General features: G+C 39.7%; 2 protein-coding genes across 2 annotated transcripts; both read right to left on the bottom strand.

The window, feature by feature from the left end:
• Positions 1-729: 729 nt before the first annotated feature.
• Positions 730-4,486, bottom strand: LOC120111919. Its single transcript, XM_039130171.1, has 2 exons — positions 3,941-4,486; positions 730-1,190 (listed from the first exon to the last, which is right to left on the bottom strand). The coding sequence occupies exons 1-2, from the start codon at positions 4,394-4,396 to the stop codon at positions 1,017-1,019; spliced, it is 630 nt and encodes a 209-aa protein (XP_038986099.1). The 5' UTR covers positions 4,397-4,486; the 3' UTR covers positions 730-1,016.
• A 1,996-nt stretch (positions 4,487-6,482) lies between these two features.
• LOC103701016 (ACD11 homolog protein-like) lies at positions 6,483-12,060 on the bottom strand. Its single transcript, XM_008782947.3, has 4 exons — positions 11,573-12,060; positions 10,617-10,789; positions 7,000-7,145; positions 6,483-6,880 (listed from the first exon to the last, which is right to left on the bottom strand). Exons 1-4 carry the CDS (start codon positions 11,837-11,839, stop codon positions 6,726-6,728), a joined length of 741 nt encoding a protein of 246 aa, XP_008781169.1. The 5' UTR covers positions 11,840-12,060; the 3' UTR covers positions 6,483-6,725.
• Positions 12,061-19,730: the final 7,670 nt, after the last annotated feature.

The raw sequence follows: 19,730 nt of genomic DNA, 5'->3' as shown, positions 1-19,730 counted from the left end.
ATAGCTGGTTTGAGTCTTTGAGACTGGACCGAAAACAAGCACCAATATTTACTATGAGAAAAACCATGATGATGAAATGACCACAGGGATTCAGTTGGTGGATGCAAGTGGATGGACCTGGAAGCACAAAAAAGTTCTTCAATGGTGGTTGAATAGAATTTATGTCGCCCCTCTTCACATGTATCAGAAGATATGACATCAAGAGAAACAATCCTGTTGATTAAAAGGAGATGGTAGCCTATCCATGGAAGGCAGAAAAACCTAGCACAGTTTTGATATGCAAAGCAGAAATATTCCTTGTGCTTAGTAATGGCAAAGCAGAACTCAAATCTCAAAGTTACAACTCCTTCACTTCTGCTCAGATGCTATAATGGTCTACTGCATAATATGTTCCTATTACAAATATGATCGCATCAAATTTGCAGAGATTCAAAATAAAAGCAGTATCAGATGCTGAGGAGATGGACCACATGTGACTGATATACTCTAAACCTTGTGCTCTCATTATTTCCAATATATGAATATAGCTACCTGTGATTGTCTTCAAAAGCCTGAAAAAATGTCCAAAATTACTTAATAATTGTCGTCAAAAACCTGAAAGAAATGTCTAAGCTACTTGAGTAATTTCGCAGCTCGTCAACAACTACTTGCGATGCTCGCACATCCAATGTCTGGGTGCACATAGACTAAAGCCACATCTTTCTTAAAGAAACAATACAACCACATGGCCAACAAGTCAAGGAAATAGAATTTTATACTGTTTAAGATTAGTTCTGCCCCATGGAGAAAATATAGAATATCGATCTTGAGGGCATTTTAAGAGCTCATTCTTTATTACGCTCACAGCCACTAATTTACAAACTCATCGAAGAAATGAGTATCACACAGTACACAAGCGATATTGCATACTGTTGATGGCAAATGCTTCACGGAATTCCAGCTGTGTCTTGGATTGCATAATCCTAGGTTTCCAACAAAATGATCGGATGGCATGAGCCCTACCCACTACGACAATGCTAGTCCAAACTTGGGGCCACCTCAGTTGGATTTCCCTCAAACACATCAGAGTTTGATGCCTCTGGCTCCTCTAAGAGCTCTTGCGACTGAATTGACTCCTTATAAACAGGGGTTTGCCTGAAATCTGTTGCCCCCTCATTGTATGTAGCAACAGAAATCCCGCAAGCAATCAGCTGTTAAAGCAGACAATTGCATTAGTTTGGCCATCTGTGCACAATAACCGAAAAGAAATCATGGCAAAAGAGCATAGAGAAACAAAAATCAATTTTATGCGAAAAAAGTCAGCTCGGTGAAAGGCACCATACTAAAACAAAGATGTTCTCCGCTAAAAACTAGAGTATATCGCTAAATATCACAACAAACTAATTTTGATAAAATATAGATGAAAACACCTTAGATGTACATTATATATTCTAGTTACTTCAAAATCACATGATACAATAAATAAAAAATCGCAGACTAGAAATTTTCAAAACCAAAATAACTACAACTCAGCAATAGCAAACCACCTTATAGCAAAAAAATGAGGCCTATTAGGTATTAGGATAAGATAGCACTATTAGGTATTGGATAGGAAAGGAAACCATAACACTCAATCCTTATTCTAACTATGTGGGATGCTTTTACGACCTTAATTCGTCAACTGTTCCTTTCAGTGGTTACTTCTTTATATTACTGCAAGCTTTATCAAATTCTTTATCAGCCAATCCATGCAAACTTAGGCCGACTCCTTCCGAATACTCAAATAAATTTGAACTCTCTTCTTCAAAAAAACCTCCCCAAATCATCACTGCCTATGCGCATACTATCTCATTCAGTTCTACATCACTTCTTCCTAAACTGGTGTAACTCTAACTCTCACATATATTCCAACCCATTATCCTTACCAGATATATATCTCAATATATTTATGTCTTCCATGTTCACTATTGTTCACTTGGACCCTTTTTTTAATTTATAATATTTTGAACTACACTATAACATGATATATTATATCCAATTAACAGAATTAAAATGGCTTGAATAAGTGGCCAGTGGAAGTCGAGTGATTTGACCAGGGACATAAAATTGCCTAATCCGACCTGTTCAACATGAACCAGTAAATATTCAAACATAACAAGGAAGTAGTTCAAACCTATACATTATTTCGTTAATAACTTTAGGCAGAATTCTCACTCCTTACTTTTGCTGGACATCCCATTTTATCTTTTATAGAATTACCAAAATTTTTAATCATAATGATCGCATCTAACAAAACTGATTGTTTTGTATTTTTCTTGTCGAGACTACTACATGTGCAGATTCAAGATGCTTTCTGTCGCTAGAATATTCGCGATATAACTTCCTGTTATTGATAGCATTTAGTTCTTACAGGAAAGAGGCCATTCCTTTTATATTCAACCCTTCCAGGGCAAAAATGTAATCCAAATAGAAAGCAAAAGTAATTTAAATTATTGCAACATCTTGTGATGTTGCATGATAAGATAGACAAAGTCAAAGTGTTGTCATCTGCATGTTTGTTAGCTTCATTTTTTCCCAATGGCAGCATATGATGTGTTAAACAACAAAGTTTTAGGTACTGAGGTTTAGACATCGACTTAAACATAGTCCTTTATCCCATTTTAAGTGCAACAACCGCCCTAAGAGAGTCTATAGATTTGGCAAAATTGCTAATTTTATCATTTAACCTACAATTTAGCTTTGGAATACCTCCTTGAATAACACTAACCAATGTGGGCTGCTGAACAAAGTTACATAAGCGCACAACTTTCATAACTATGTCTAAATCAAAGTGAAGAAACTAATAGCATATCTAATTTGTCAGATCTGTCCTGATTCTACCCTTCTCCCAGAAACTACAGCAATCAACCAGAAGCTTTTCTGAAATTGCCCCGAAAAGGATCCAGCATCAAATGTGACCCATTAGCTAGTCGGGCGAAGAGCTTTATCAACTCAATTGAATGCAACAGATCCCTGAATATAGGAAAGTGCAGTTTCAAAGTCAACAAGTTCTTTGATAGACTGGATAAAATTTTCATCCGAACCGGATAACTTAGAAAAAAAGAAAAGAAAGCATCAAACTCTCTTAGAGAATTATCTTCCATATCAGTAGATGATATGAGACAGTAGCCAGCTGCTGGACTGTGAATCATTTATATCGGAAGTTTGGTCCTCTTTGAATAATCTCATCTGATAATATGGAATGTCCTGGCTTTAGTTTCGCCCATTTAAGGTACACCCCAGCAACCTTGAAAAATCCACCTCACATCAAGTAGCAACAGAAAAAAATAACATGAATTTAAACCACTTCCCCATGTTAAATCAAACTCAATTAAAGTAAATTTTCATTATCAGAAATATCACAGCCCAAAATATATACAGCAGCTCACGTCAATGTAAACCATATGTTCCATTCCCACATTAAAATGACAACAGAATGCTATCCATCTATGATTTGAATCCTAAGACTTACATGTAAACCTCCGAGGCTCGGTAGTCATCCGCCATAACCTCCCCTTTGATATTAAATATTATCAATTGCCCCATTCTCCGCTGTTCCATATTCGAATTAACTACTAAAAAATGTTGTGCTTTATCATTCAATCCTCAGGATTACAAATTAGTGAACTTACAACGCCTTTTCAAAACTTAAATTCTTCTCTATAATATTCAAGTTAACTCATTTCCATCCAATTCCATGCATGTCTTCTCCATACAGCACAAATAATCAAAAATAAAAGGGCGAGAGAGAGAGAGAGAGAGAGAGAGAGAGAGAGAGAGAGAAGATAACAGGAAGTAAACATAAGAGCGAATTAGCACGAAGAAATCACTCGACAAAAATTAGGTAAAGCAATAAAGGAAACGGTTAAAGAAGCTCGTCTCCATCAAAGGTTCCATTTTGGCAGAGGGGGACGGAGAATACCGCAAAAACGATGCCAAAGGCCCACTGGTATTGGATGAAGAAGCCGAAGGCGTTCCACTGCGGCCCCTCCCAGAAGTCCGGCTCCTCCCCCGGCAGCTCCGGCATGGGCAGCGACGGCGTGGCAAGCCCCTCAGCCCCTCCTCCGCCGACCTCCAGAAAAGCAGCAGCAGAAGAAGCCCCCTCTCCAGCGGCCACCCCCTCCAACTCCGCCGCCGCCTCCTCCTCCATGGTGGTGGTGGTTGCAGCGCCTTTTTTGCGTCGATTCTCGAGCCGGCGGGTGCGGGACGAGAGGCCCTTCCTCGCCCGCGCGACGTGAATACTTCTTCGAGGAGAAGGGAAGGAGAGGGGGTTCGAAAGGGCGGAGGAGGAAGAGAGGGAGGGCGGGGGGATGGGAAGGTGATGGTGCCGGGCGGTGAACAGACCGCTCCCGGCCATTTTAGAGATGAAGAGAGGCATTGGAGGAGGCTTAGGTGGGAGGGGTGCTGAAGAAGGAGCGGCAGCGATGGAGAGGATAAGAGGGTAGTGCGTACCCCGGAGTACGGTGACGCGGTGTGGATTTTATATATATATATATATATATATATATATATATATATATATATATATATATATATATATATATATATATATATATATTTATGAGAACCGTCCAGGTTTTTCGGAGATTTTGAACACTTGTAAAAAAATAAAAAATCCAAAAAATTATCCTTAGCCTTCTTGAGTAAAGTTACGAAGTTGTGACAGGTAATATTAAAGCAAACGAGTAGATAACATGGATTAATAGAAACTGACCACCAGTTAATCATGATGGTTGTAATTAGATTTAAATGAATTTTCGAGTTCGTCAAAAAAAAATTTTAAAAAAATAGCTTTCGATTAGTCATTTTGGATGAGGCTGAAAAACATAATCTGAATTTTGTGGAAAGAGAGAAAATAGCACTAGTTTGTTATATCACCAACATTTTCTTACCAAAAATTAAGGACTGTGATAATATTACATCGTTTTGGACTTTCCAAGTGTTACCAGTATATACATATAACATCATGAGCTTTAAACAATACTTTTATTTTTAATTCAATTTTTTGAGCAGAGGGCTGTTAGTTTTATTATAGTGGAAGATTATGGCTTCATAGATTTATATATATAAAAAATAAATGACTGTTCAGAGCAAGTTTATGCAGAATTATTACTTTTTAACACAATGTTAAGGCATATTGCCAACTGCCAGGTGACAAAGACTTCGTATATAACTCAGCCCACAATTTATCAGGCTCAAGTCCCCGATTCAAAACCTGCTGGATGAAAAAGTTTTTTAACCCTTGAACAAAACATGAAAAGGGGGGGACCATAGAATAAGAAATCTCCTGATCTGAAAATTCTGAAAAAATCATGAACTATCCCAATTTTCTCGGGATTTTTTGATTCCAGGTTTCCTTGATAAAAACTCAAAGAGAAGAATTAGAAGCATACACAAGCAGCCTGATAATTTTAGATGCATGATTTCGGAATATTATTTTTGTTGAAACCGTTGGGCAATGCTCTTCAAGTAGAACTCATGTACAGCAATCTTGAAGGCCAGAACCCACATTAATTGTGAACTAACCACACTTAGCAGTTCCATTGTGTTTGAACATTGCTGTTGAATAGATATTACCTATGAGACCAGCATCTGTAATTGACAAGATAAATATGAGAAGAATCCAGTAGAAAATACAAGCTATACCAACCATGAAACAAAATGAGGAATATCCTTGACAATCTACCATGTGCAAGGCAAGCACAAGCATTACAGGAGTTTTGAAATATAAAATTTCTAGAAGGAAGTCAGGAAGCATACATTGGTCAGTAAAATCTATTTTAATATTTACTCAAACCTGGGAGATGTTTGGTTGATTAGTTTTACCATAAAAGGGTTTATTAAAATCGAAATGAATGAATTCTACCAGAACTTTTGTTTGGTTGCTTTCCATAAAATCTGTTTTGCCATGACTGAAAGGTCATATAACCTGAAACATGAGTTCTACGAAAAACGAATCTCTCCTTTTTCATAAGACATAATTCACAAAAAGCATATTTTATAAATATTTCTTTAAATAAAGCTTACAAGCAATCAAACAGCTCCATACTGAAGGTTCATGTACTATCATATGCTCCTAAATTGAATCTCTGACATTTTCTTTAAAAAGAAAGAATGAATTCCATTTGAATGGAAAGAAACATATTCCATACTTCGCAATGAAGGGTTTCTCTGCGCACTGACCACCTAGTTTAGCAAAGCAGACTCGCAAAAGATCGCACCTTCAAATTAACTGACATAAATCAAGGAAGAAGGGATTTATGGAGAGTGTTAATCCTTCTGGCGATGTGGTCAATCAATATTGAACTAGTCGAGCTCAATCTAATTCTGCCATTGATGCTGCTGAATTCAGATATGACGTAAATTTCAATATAATATTATATACTCTTCCATACAAAGGGGAAAAGAGGAAAAGAAATCTAAGAACTTTTCTGCTAGTTACTCCTTTGGGACTCCCCACATGCTATCTATAACAAAATCATTGGCATCATTTATCACTGAAGAAACAAGCAGCAGCAATGATTCAGTGGCAGTAGTACAATAATAGTACAACTTTTAACAATAAATTAGGGATCTAAGGAAAAAAATAGGTAAATTAGGGAAAATAGTAAAGCAGCTTCCCCAGTTAGAAAATTATTGGATTTGAGGAGCCTGAATAGAAGATGAATTGCTATCAGCGCCATTAAAAAAAGCATGTTTGAGTCATGTCACCAATCTAGGCTAATATTCCTTGAAAGGAACAGATTGTCAATGTATTCTATAATGGGACTACAAGCATCGATATATCTCCTCATTTCCTTCTGTACAGAGTTTTCTGCAGCAACAGTGGAAGCCCGTGACGTGCCTAATGGACAGCCAAAATCTGGAATTTGTATAAAAAGAAATTAGCTGGCACAACAACTACTTAGATATTGAACTTCAGTACAGAATGAATCAAATGTCAAAATGATTTATAACCATGGACAAGTGAAGTAAGCTAACCAGTTTCATTTAACCTCAATAATAGCTGTTCTCTCGTCGGAAGAGTACACATCCCGGCACCAACTGCTGTCCTGACAGCCCAGGTGTGAAATGGTGCACAAACTTGTCCATATGCAGTTAAAGCAGCCTCTTTTAATGAGCATTCACTGAGAGATATAAACATAATGTATGCACCAGATCAAATCTGAACTAACCACAGATAAACTGAGAAACAAGAAGAATTGGTGTTGCAAAAAGCTATTTGCAATGGAGTGCTTAAATATACATGTGATTCATCATTCCTTGTATGTAGGCAAGTTTCATGTCAATCAGGAGGAACAGTCTGATGTATTAGAGCTGCCTACATGCAAACAAACATAATGCTTACATTTACAGCTTAAAAACAGTCAAGATTCAGAACATAGAAAGTGCGGAGAGTCAGAAAGTGCGGAGACTCCTTTGATAGTCATGTAGTTATAAGTACACACATTTTTTTTAAAAAAAGAAACACTATTTTTGTGCCTGTCTTGAAACAGAGTAAAGATAAAACCTGAAACAAATTGCATGATAGAACAAAAGGAGTGGATCATCAATCCTCAAGACCATAGTGGAGACATCCACCTAAAGGCATGTGGACATAACCACATGTTATCATTCTATATAGAGAAGTGTATATTTGGGATCCATGCCCCCTTATCCTCCTTAGGTGAAGGGGCTCAAGACACCCTCTCATTCCCAATACATCTAGGGAATGAGAACCTACATCTTAATTATCACTCAGTACTGACATCAGCTGTCCTACTTCTTGATAGATTAAATCTAATGGAAAAAAAAAAACAGTGCCTTGCTGCATCTCTGGAAAGCTTCTTTTCATTTGTGTGGTCCAATGATTAGATCAATTAATAAAATGTCCGAGTACTCCAATCCCATGCCCTTCTTTCCCAGAAAATAAATAGTGCTAAAAATTGATCGTTTCATCAAATCTCCATACATAAGACTAAAACTTTGAATAGGAGCTCCATTGTTTTCCTATCAAGCATCCCCTTAAGCTTCAGTCCACCTTTGTTAGTTGTCTGGAGATTTATAGCGCCAATAATTTGGTAAAACTGAACCTGAACCTATTTCTTCCTTGTCATCTGCCCTCTGGTGTTCATTTTCAAAATAATTTAGGAATCACCCTTTTTCATGTTACTTTTCATCTGAACTATATTCTGTCCTATTAATTGAGATTCGAGAGTAGTCTACTCTAGATGGACTGACTGATGACCCTTTTCTCTCGAGCTTGTTACATGCTTAGTACAATTTGGCAGATGAGAACCAAATAAGATTTTATTACCATATTGAATGATAACAATAAAAAGAGTAACTTTTTGTGCTTTGTCATTTGTTTTGTGACTTCCTAACAGCTCAAACTGCAAGTATTTATGTTCCATGTGCCTTTTCCTCATTTTCGGACAAAAAATTTAAACTACCAACTCTCCATTCTTGCTGATCTAAAGTTTTTGGGGTCCCATTGATTTAGCAGATTTAGTATCTCCCACTAACCAACACTTGCACCATTGCATTGAAGTTCATATGCTCGAAATATATCCATCCACCAATCACTCAAGCCACCAATTTAACATGTTTTCCCAATCAACTTCCTTTTATTATTTCTTTTTTTTCAATTTTCTCATCATATTCAGATTCCCATTTTGTATCAGCTTGTGAATCTAGAAATATTTTGAGTAAACTCGGATTTTTTTTTTATGGTTCAAGATAACCAGCTGAACAATGAGCTACATTCTGACTACAAAGTAACCCTTCAAAAATTCTTTACTTTTATGTTTAGCATCTAGGATGTGCTTCCTCTTATGGAGCATTTCCAGCTATCTTTCTTCTCATTGTATCATATTTGCAACTTGAAGACAGTACCAATTCCAAATGTGGTTGCATCCTAACTATTTACAAAGTCATCCCTTGCATATTGATTTGTCTACTCATTGCTGCCTCTTATGATTCCAAAGGGGACTTTGCAACTATGAACTGTCAAGCCTGCCCAACCAAAACTGTTCTAGTAGATAAACCTTGTTCAAGCATTGGTTCCTGAGAGCCCTTCCAGTCATTCTATTTTTCATCCATGAAATGAAAAATAACATGCTCGGCATTTATGGATAAACCCTGCTGGCATGAAGAAGAGGTTTGCGAAAATGGCTACAAAAAGCAGGATCCTTTTCTTCATGCATTAAGTGCAAAATTACATCCTCACTCTGCCCATGAGCCAAAAAGCAGCCATAGCAAGTCCTTCATAATATGACAAGTGTCTCCACTAGTGACTTGCCATTGATATCTAATATGTTCTGCAGCCCACATGGACATTGGAGTATTGGATCCCATGCATTACTACTAAGGAATTATCCCTCCTTATGAAACTCACATGTTTCTTGTTATCATTCGATCCAGTATCCTGCAGATTGCCTTAAGCATTTTAATGTGGTCAATATATCACAAGTGTTCAAACTACAGTGGCCAGCTGATCTAAAATGATTTGCAATCTATTCACTCCATAGTGATTTGTTTCCATTTGTTGGCATACATGCTCATTTGGAACCTCTCATTTTTTTACATAACATGAAGGTATCAACACTGGCAATTCTTATACCATGACTGATTCATGCAGATCACATTAGTTATCTAATCTAGCATATATATATATATATATATATATATATATATATATATATATATATATATTCGGTTGACTCTGCTACACTTTGTAGCATTAAACACCACCTTCGAAGGGTATATTATAACAAAACTCCAGATCTATAGATCTAGCAGCATATAACCCCTATTTATATTTTTGCCGCATGGAAGTACAAAGTGTCATCACAAGCATAACCCTCATATCATGATTGGTCCCTACTTCTATGCACTCGATTTCATAACTAGCATGATGGTTGTTCACTTTGACACCTGGACGTATTAAGTGTATTCAAGTTTTCATCACATCTTTGTTTGAACTCAAGCATACACCATGATATGTTTACATCAAGCTTGGAACAGAAAGATTAATGAGTCATATTATTGCATTTATTCAACTCATACACTTCTTGTTAAGTCCAGACCAATATATTGTTTCATTTTCCAAATATATAAAGGTGGTCCTTACCTTCCCTTCCAGTCTCATTAATGCTCTACCTCATTTTTTTTCCCTGGATCAACATTGCATGGTGTGTTTTTTTCTCTTTTTTTTTCTTTTTTGTTTTTTTGGTGGGTGGGGGGGGGGGGGGGGGGGGGGGGGGTTATTTTTAGAAATCAATATATTATAATGTGTTGCAGTATGCACATGCACATATATTATCTCAGACAACTTCCGACATTTAATTACATTCACATACTATTTGAGAAGGGCATCGCCTAATGAGTTTTATAAATTGATTTATTCCTCTTAACCGCCAAATAGACTAAGCCAGGTAAAGTATATGGGTGGGTTGACATCATGTTGCAGCTATTCACAAAACCCAAACAAAAGATTAAGAAGTATTCACACCGCCCAAAAAAAAAGATGAAGGTTAGCATTTACAATAATAAATAAAATAAAGATAAGTAGATAGAGATGGAAAAGGAAAAAAATGTGAAAAAGGAGTAAGACATACTTAGATGATAGAAATCTCTCAAACAAAGCTTTGATGAGGTCAAGACCTAGTCTGACTCTACGCAAATTACGCGAGTGGCTTCCATGCTTTGTAACCGTATCATGTTCGACATCATGGTCTAGGATATTGTTCAATGTATCATAAGTCTTTGATGCTTCAATTAGGTCATTTACCTGAAGAAATTAATCAGAACAAAATTTATCAGTTTGAATATCTGATCTCAAAATTGAATATTATTGAATACATTAGCGAGAATGAAAAACAAATTTCACAGATAACAGTAGGATTATAGATTTATGGCCATGTTCAAATCAATAGTGGATCTCATAAATGCAAAGCGTATGCAAAAGGATGACTTGCTTCTCAATTATTACCAAATCTTTACATGGACATACTCTTAAGTAATTTTGATAAAACAATTCAAAAATTTAATGAAACTGAAACAAGTGATTATTGGTGCTTATACAATGAATCAATGCTCATATTCATAAATATTTGGAAAAAAATGGGAGCGGTCTCGTATCTGCCATTATTATGTTTTAAGTTGCAGGCAAGTGTGGTATTGAGAATCAGGGTAATATATCGATAAATTGATTTTTTTTCTTAAAAAATAGTCGAACCCAAGGTTTACAATGCACCAATAGTCAATTCCCATATTGCGTCTCAAATCAGTATGCCATTCTTGATGGAGAGATGAAGGCTATAACTGCTCCTCAATCAATTCATCATCATTCTGTCCTCTATCAATGCAACTCCTATACTACTCTGAGATGCACATTACCAAAAAACATTCACTCTGCCATTTGTAATTTAACATTCCAACCACGACAGAATTTTTGCAGGTTAATTAACTTATGTTCCACAATAGCTTACACTCTCTAGTGCATCTCCTGTCAAAAAATTATGGAGGAAAGAAAAGGAGGGAAAAAAGAAAGAGAGAGCAGGAAAGAGCCGACCTTGGACACGTACTCCATCTCGGCGAACTTGAAGGCGAAGCCGAGGCAATTGAATAGGACGGAGACGAGCGAGCACGCGTCGGAGAAAGCGGCAACCTTGAGGTCCTCGGAGCTGGACTCCCGCGATCTCGCCAGCTCCTCGAAGGCCTCCGCCACGGCCGCGAGGGGCGTTCCCGACTCAGACTCCTTGAAGGAGGAATCGGTGTTGGTCTCGGTGAACGAGCCGAAGGGCGTCGACGAACAAGACTTCATCTCCTCCCCCATCATCGTATCTCGCCGGAATCTTCTTAGATGAACGGTGAGAAGGCCGAACTCAGACTCTGTGGGATGGGAGGAGTGGGGATTAGATTAAAATTCCCCTTCCGAAGTTTTCGGAAATGGAGGGAAGAGAAGAGGAAAGGAGTCCATCGGCCGAAAAACGAGAAGGGTTGGTGGAAACTGGAGTCCATCGTGCGTTCCCCTCAAAGAAGCCAAACGCAAGCCTCGGCTTTTCCTACGGAGGCGGTTTACCTCAGAAACTTCCCGTTACGTACTTTATATTTCCCTTTGGACGAGTTAAATTTAGACCCAAAAACGTAAAAAATGATGAGAGGCACAGGTTTTGTCATACGGACCGCATGCTAGCATGGTGGCTATAGGTGGTTAGATTCGCCATTTCGATTTCTAGTGCGAAGCTGAAAGCTGCTTGAACGGATTTTCGTCATGCCCGATGTAATTTATGAGCTAGCTCTATTATTTTGGATGGTGACTCGACCATGGTCATCAGTTGGATCCGGAGGGGCCAAGGGGTGATGGCCGTGACCACCTATTGCTTCGAGATATCTGGACAATACTGAGCGACGGAGGGGCCTTCCAGGCCAAACATGTTTTTCGAGAAACCAATAGGGCTGCAGATTGGGTGGCTACTTATGTAGTCAGTCATTCCGGTAGTACCTTGTGGGTTGGAGACAAGAGTTGCCCTGGGCGCTCCGAGGCATTTTGTTTTCTAACTTTCTTGGGTGCATCCGTACTCGTCAGGTATGATCTATCCGCTTTAGCAAAAAAAAAACATAAAAAGTTTTAATTAGTCATCAAAATTTTATTTTCATTGTAATAGAATTCACTCGCCTATCTAAATTCTAACATTATTAATAAAATAAAATATAAAAATAAAAATCCAAATTATGACTTTCATGCGATCCCAAAATGCTTTGTCCTCCACGATTCATCCACTTGCACAAATCTTAAAGGGCTCCATACTCTTTCATTTATCCATATGTATAAATTTTAAAGCGCTCCATTCTCGATCACTTAAAGAACTTCATCCTCTATCATCCATATGCTTACACATATCTCAAAATGGTACATTCCCTAACATTTATCCGCTTGCACAGATCTCAAAGCACTTTATTTGTCATTTATTCATCTGCACACATCTCAAAGCGCCTCATCCTCAATCATCCATCTACTAACATAGATATTAAAGTACTCTATCATCTATCATTCATCTACCAACATAGATCTTAAGGCACTTTGCCCTCTATCATCCAACCATCTACATAGATCTCAAAGTGTTCTATTCTCTCTTATCTATCCACCTACATAGATCTCAAAGTACTCTGTCCTTTCTTCTTTACCAATATACACAGATCTTAAAGCACTATATCCCTATCATTTATCTGCATGCATAGATCTTAAAGCACTTTGTCCTTTGTCATCCATCCAATGCACATATCTCAAAGCCCTCATCTTCTATTATCCATCAATCTGTATGGATCTCAAAGCACTCTATCCACTATCATTCATTTGTCTGCCCAGATCTCAAAGCACCCCATCCCACCTACATAGATGTCAAATGCTCTATTTTTTATCATTCATCTGCCTGCACTAATCTCAAAGCACTCCATCTTTTATCAGTTGTCCACCTAAATAGATGTCAAAGCATTCCATCCTCTATCATCATCCGCCGCATAGATCTCAAAGCCTCCACCTAAATAGCGCATATTATTATTAGCAAAGGAGTAGGAAAGCTAAACTAAAGAACGACATACAGTGTCTCCAAACGCATCAGCAACCAGTAAATAGGCTGATGCCCAATTTGGGTGGTAACAATGCACCCTTTTCCCAGCTCCCATCAGCTTCAAGACTTCAAGTGCTTTGGAGGCCCACCAATCTGCAACACGATTGCCTTGATGGTAGAAATGTGAAACTTTGAAAGCCCAATAACCCGCTTCAGCTGCACTATATCATCGAGAAGAGGTTTCATATGTTGCATATTATAATTAGTACCCTGCGTTCGGGGTATGACAGTAGTTGAGTCCTCTTATGAGTCCTCTTATTAAGCCGCTGCTAACTCAGCCTAAGGGACAAGGGAAGTCGAAGTTTTCCTTCCCCCTACATATATTAAGGACCCATAAGAATCCCTAACAATGTATCTGGCTTCCGCTAGCTTACGGCTGACCGAGCTATGGAAGTTAACCCTCAAAAAGGTTACTTTAGACTAAAGCTAATCATGGGCTTAGTCTGGGTACAGAAAATATCAAATACTATATATACATCCAGCCCAAAGTCTGATTAAAAATAAATAGAGTTTAGATCCGAAGTCCAGCCCATGAACAGCTCTACTCCAAAGCTTCGGACCAGAATCCAAAGTTTTAAGATCTTGGCTCTGCCTAACATCTTAATACCAACTATTAAACTGTCGGGTTATACTTTCTGGTGGGAATATAGGATTTGAAAAAATCCTCAGATTTCTACTTTAGCCAAGCTGTATAGGGCAAAATTGCTTTGATCCCCTACTCCAACTGGGAATTGGATTAGTATTCAACCAATTCCAGCGGAGAATTAGGGATTAGTTTCAAAAGAAAAGACAACAAAGATATGGCTAAAATATGACAAGCTGGAAACCATAGTATCTCTCTCTCTCTCTCTCTCTCTGAGATCCATTAGAATGAATGGTGTTGCGGTGATGGCCTTTGGCCGGAGCCTCACACAACAGCATAACCCACATTAAGCTAGCAGAGAAAGAGGACTGCATTCCTCCCGAGGTATTGTCTGCTTTGGGCGCTCCGGCCCGCGCGTCCAGCGCAGACGGAGGGAGACCACTGCCCTCATGGTTTTGCCCTTCAAAAGGCGCCTCGAGAGGAAAGGATTTCCATCTCCCATTTAAGGCACATAACCTTTCTGCTACTAGCTGATGTGGGACTAAATTCAAGGCCCCCTCCCCCCGCAACATAGCCCCCCAAGCGGGAAAGTTCTTGAGCCTCTGCAGTCCCGAGGGGTAGTCAACAGTGGGAGGAGGCGCCCCCAACCTGGCGCGCCATCTGTTGCGGGGACGGACGTTTTGACCGGAGCCTCGCGCAACAGCATAGCCCACATTAAGCTAGCAGAGAAAGAGGATTGCGTTCCTTCTGAGGTATTGTCCGCTTTGGGCGCTCCGGCCCGCGTGTCCAGCGCAGACGGGGGGAGACCACTGCCCTCACGGTTTTGCCCTTCAAAAGGCGCCTCGAGAGGAAAGGATTTCCATCCCCCATTTAAGGCACAGAACCTTTCCGCTACTAGCCGATGTGGGACTAAATTCAAGGCCCCCTCCCCCCCGGCAACATAGCCCCCCCAGCGGGAAGGTTCTTGAGCCTCTGCAGTCCCGAGGGGTAGTCAACAGTAGGAGGAGGCGCCCCCTACCTGGCGCGCCATCTGTTGCGGGGACGGACGTTTTGACCGGAGCCTCGCGCAACAGCATAGTCCATATTAAGCTAGCAGAGAAAGAGGACTGCGTTCCTTCCGAGGTATTGTCCGCTTTGGGCGCTCCGGACCGCGCCTCCAGCGCAGACGGGGGGAGACCACTGCCCTTTGGGCGCTCCGGCCCGCGCGTCCAGCAGACGGGGGGAGACCACTGCCCTCACGGTTTTGCCCTTCAAAAGGCGCCTCGATTTAACGAGAGAGTGCTGGAACAGCTCAGCTCGGTAGAGCAAGGTATTGTCCGCCCACATTAAGCTAGCAGAGAAAGAGGACTGCGTTCCTTCCGAGGTATTGTCCGCTTTGGGCGCTCCGGCCAGCGCGTCCAGCGCAGACGGGGGGAGACCACTGCCCTCACGGTTTTGCCCTTCAAAAGGCGCCTCGAGAGGAAAGGATTTCCATCCCCCATTTAAGGCACAGAACCTTTCCGCTACTAGCCGATGTGGGACTAAATTCAAGGCCCACTCCCCCCCCACAACATAGCCCCCCCAGCAGGAAGGTTCTTGAGCCTCCGCAGTCCTGAGGGGTAGTAAACGGTGGGAGGAGGCGCCCCCTACCTGGCGCACCATCTGTTGTGGGGACGGACGCTTTGGCCGGAGCCTCGCGCAACAGCATAGCCCACATTAAGCTAATAGAGAAAGAGAATTGCGTTCCTCCCGAGGTATTGTCCGCTTTGGGCGCTCCGGCCCGCGCGTCCAGCGCAGATGGGGGGAGACCACTGCCCTCACGGTTTCGCCCTTCAAAAGGCGCATCGAGAGGAAAGAATTTCCATCCCCCATTTTAAGGCATAGAACCTTTCCGCTACTAGCCGGTGTGGAACTAAATTCAAGGCCCCCTCCCCCCGCAACAAATGGCAGTTTGAGATTCGACTAATTGATGAGGAGTAAACGGAAAATAGGTTTGATTTGAATTGAAATATATTTTTTGACAATTATATATAGGCATGACAACAACTCTTTCATCACTGTACATTTCACATATTTATTTTTTAATTTTGTATGGCACAATAATATAAATTTTTAATTGATAAAAAAGAAAAAAAAAAGTTTGGCCGACCCTATCTACTGACGAAAGAAAAAAATAATTTAATTTTTTACAGAACTAATCCAACCAAAAAATGGGTATACATTTCAAAAAAATATTTTTTTTTAAACAAAAATTATAACAACGCTTTAAAGCGCCGTTATAAAAAGTTAAACTCGGATTTCAGCGACGCTTTTAAGCATCACTAAAAAGCATTTCTAGAAATCAACCCTTTTGTGACGCTTTTAAAAGCATCGGCAAATTTTTTTCTCTCACACATTTCTGGCACTTTTGCAACGTTTTGAAAAACATCGGCAGAGAAATTATCGATGCTTATAAGTGTCGGTATAGACTCTAAAAGGCGTCAGAAAAATTCATTCATTTTTGTTGTAGCGAGGGGAGATAACTCTCCAGCATGAGTCGTTTTTCAGAAAAAGCAAGGTTGGAGATTGGGCAAATCATTTGGGTCGTGAAATGGGGGAGAAGTTGGACCGAATTGTCCAAGAGAAGCTGGCTGGATCCGGTCTGACCTTGCAAGAGTCGTGACTTCTTAGAGACGCTTGGCTGTGCCCACCATGCATGCCTCCAAAAAAGTTCTCCAGCCTCCTGATGATGATGATGGGGTGGCAGCTCAATATTCATCTCTTTTTCATGTATCGCATCTAATCCCATAAAGCATTAAAGCTGTGCTTCCCTTCTGTACGCGTGCGACCGTCTTCTCACTTATTCAAGATGCCTTTTCATGCAGCAAGGATCGATCCTCTAGTTTGAGATTAATATTTAAACATATGAATCTTAAAATAAGTTATAAAACTAGCTAGTTCTCAAACTGATGAGGTGAAAGGTTGCTATGATTTGTTGGGGGTGGGCATGAGCGACGGACAATATGTTGTGCCATTCATGGGTGCAGTACGATCGGAAATCTGTTAGGATAACTAGTTTGAGCTATTCATGAAACGGATGTAAGGTAGAACCATCATCAAATTTTTTGCCTCTGTTTTCATATTTTATTTGGTGACTCTTTACCTTAATTTTAGTTAAATTTCAACTTTCTTGGATCAAGAATTCTCGTCTTCTTCCTCCTCTAAACATGCAGAGGAGCATTAGGCTGCAAGCTAAGGATTGCCATGTCTCCCTTCTCAGATGGGGCCCATGCCCGTGGACTTTTGTGAGATTGTCCAAAACTCTCTCCACCTTTGAATTGAAGGAGACTACAGGAATGGTGCAGTAACCTTTTGTGACGAAAATTGGTGCGGTAAGGAGGTGGTTGAATGTCAGACTTGCATAGCCTATAATATACAAAACATGCAATAAATGTTTGCCGGGTCACGAAATCTTTCACGAGGGATGCATTATTTGCCATGCCGTGTTGTTATTTGTCCGAAACTGGAACATACTGCAGATCGAGTTGACAGAATTCCACAGGAATGGCTCAAGATATTAAGGGTTTGTTTGAAAAATTTAGCAGGATTGGACGGAATTTTTTATAGAATTATGTATTACACAGCCTACTTAAGTAACGCCCATATCAACTAATTTTTTTTAGAGCCCAAATTCTATGGAAAGAAAAAAGAATCTTTATAGATTAATTTTTTTAATTCTCGAGTCCATCAGACCTATAGATGGGATACAGGCTAAAACTAGGACATTCTTCTACGCAGACTAATATGCCCGATTTCTATAGAAAATTCAGCCCAGCACTACAGAATTTTTTAAGTAAATCCTAAAAAAAATCCGCAATGTCAAGATGGTATGTTAAATGAAAATGGCGGACATCAGATGAAAACTCAACATGTGGTTAATCTAAAGGAAAAAAAGGAGGGCAAGGGTACCCTACCAAAGGAGCCGACGATCTCATACCCTCATTTCCGAATGGGAAGGATGCTATCTCCCGGCAGGAATATAACAATAATGGCTTTTGTATCCTTCCATATGTCATGGCCATCCATGACCATAGAAGGATGTTTACTTCTTGCCCGAGCCCCAAGGAAGGATTCATACAGCTGAATCGTAAATAAACAAGCTGACTAGAAACAAGTTCACATCTTCCCCCTTACTCGTTGCCTATCCCATCATCCACGAGATTAAATAACATAACAAGGCCATCCATTTGATGAGCTTACCTTCAAATATGGAAAAACACGCCAATGGTTGGTCATGGATACTTATTATCATGCCGACTCTTTTCAATATGATGCTTTGCATATTTTATAAAAAAAGCATCCACTTATTAGCTATATTCTCTTTCCAATGTAGTTAATTAGTCAATCCCCTGGCAACCAACTTCTTATCTCAATGCTTTCTTAGGCAGCAAGAATTATCAAGTTGGAGTATCTTTTAAGTCTTTTGACTAATTCCACCCCAGAATAAATATAACATGATATAACATGCACCACAATAGGCAGCCTGGCCCATGTAGCATAATTTAATTAAGTGGCAAAAAAATAGTAGATCATTTTCATTTCAAATAAAAAAAATGATTGAAATGCTAAGATAAGAAGCCGATTATTTTCATTTTTGAAACTTTCAGCACTAAGTTTCTCAAAATTTGGAAAAACTCACACTTTTGGAGAACAGAATAGTAAAAATTTCGTTCACAAAACATATTATTGCCACAATTAGTTGATTTCGTTCACAAAACATATTATTATTTATTTATTAGTTATATTTTTTTTTTCAATGTAGTTAGGTAGCCAATCTCCTTCAATATGCAGGAACGAGCTTCTTATTTAAAGGCTTTCTTAGACGGCAATGATTATACGCTTGGGTTTCGCTGCTAGAATAGAAATAATATTTTGTAATATGCACCACAATAAATAACTCGGCCCGTGCTGCAGACTTTAATTAAATAGTCAAAAAAAGAAGAAGTAGATCATCTTCTTATGAGTATCGAGTAAATAAATACATAAAAGATTAAAAGAGACACCAAACAAATAAAGCCGTCTTCCGCCATCATCGGCCCTCCGGTCCACCGCTTTCTCCTCCATTCCCGCGACTTTCTAGAGGTCGCCTTCCCGTTCTTCTAAGCAGCCTTCGTCTGCTCCCCGCCGACCAGATAAAACAGAAAATATTAAATCAAAATAAAAGAAATGATTCAAACGTGAGGATAATAAGCTGATCGTCTTCGTTTTTGAAACTTCTAGCACTCAATTTTTCGAAATTCAGGAAAAATCACGTCTTTTGGAGAACGGAATGGTAAAAATTCGATCGTTTTGATTTGGATACTGTTAGGGGAAAAACCCCAAGTCATACATCCACGGAGGCGCTCGGCCGAAGTACACCGACCGGAAAGCCGCTCGGCCGAAGAGCGCCGACCGGAAAGCTGCTCGGCCAAGGAGTGCCGACCGGAAAGCTGCTCGGCCAAAGGATGCCGACCAGGAAGGCGCTCGACTAGAGGGCGCCGACCAGAGCGCGCGCCAAG

This window comes from Phoenix dactylifera, chromosome 9, assembly GCF_009389715.1.
Source record: "Phoenix dactylifera cultivar Barhee BC4 chromosome 9, palm_55x_up_171113_PBpolish2nd_filt_p, whole genome shotgun sequence".
Taxonomy (NCBI): Eukaryota; Viridiplantae; Streptophyta; class Magnoliopsida; order Arecales; family Arecaceae; genus Phoenix; species Phoenix dactylifera.
The sequence above is the reverse complement of the archived record's forward strand: the minus strand, read 5'-3'. Positions and strand labels throughout refer to the sequence as shown.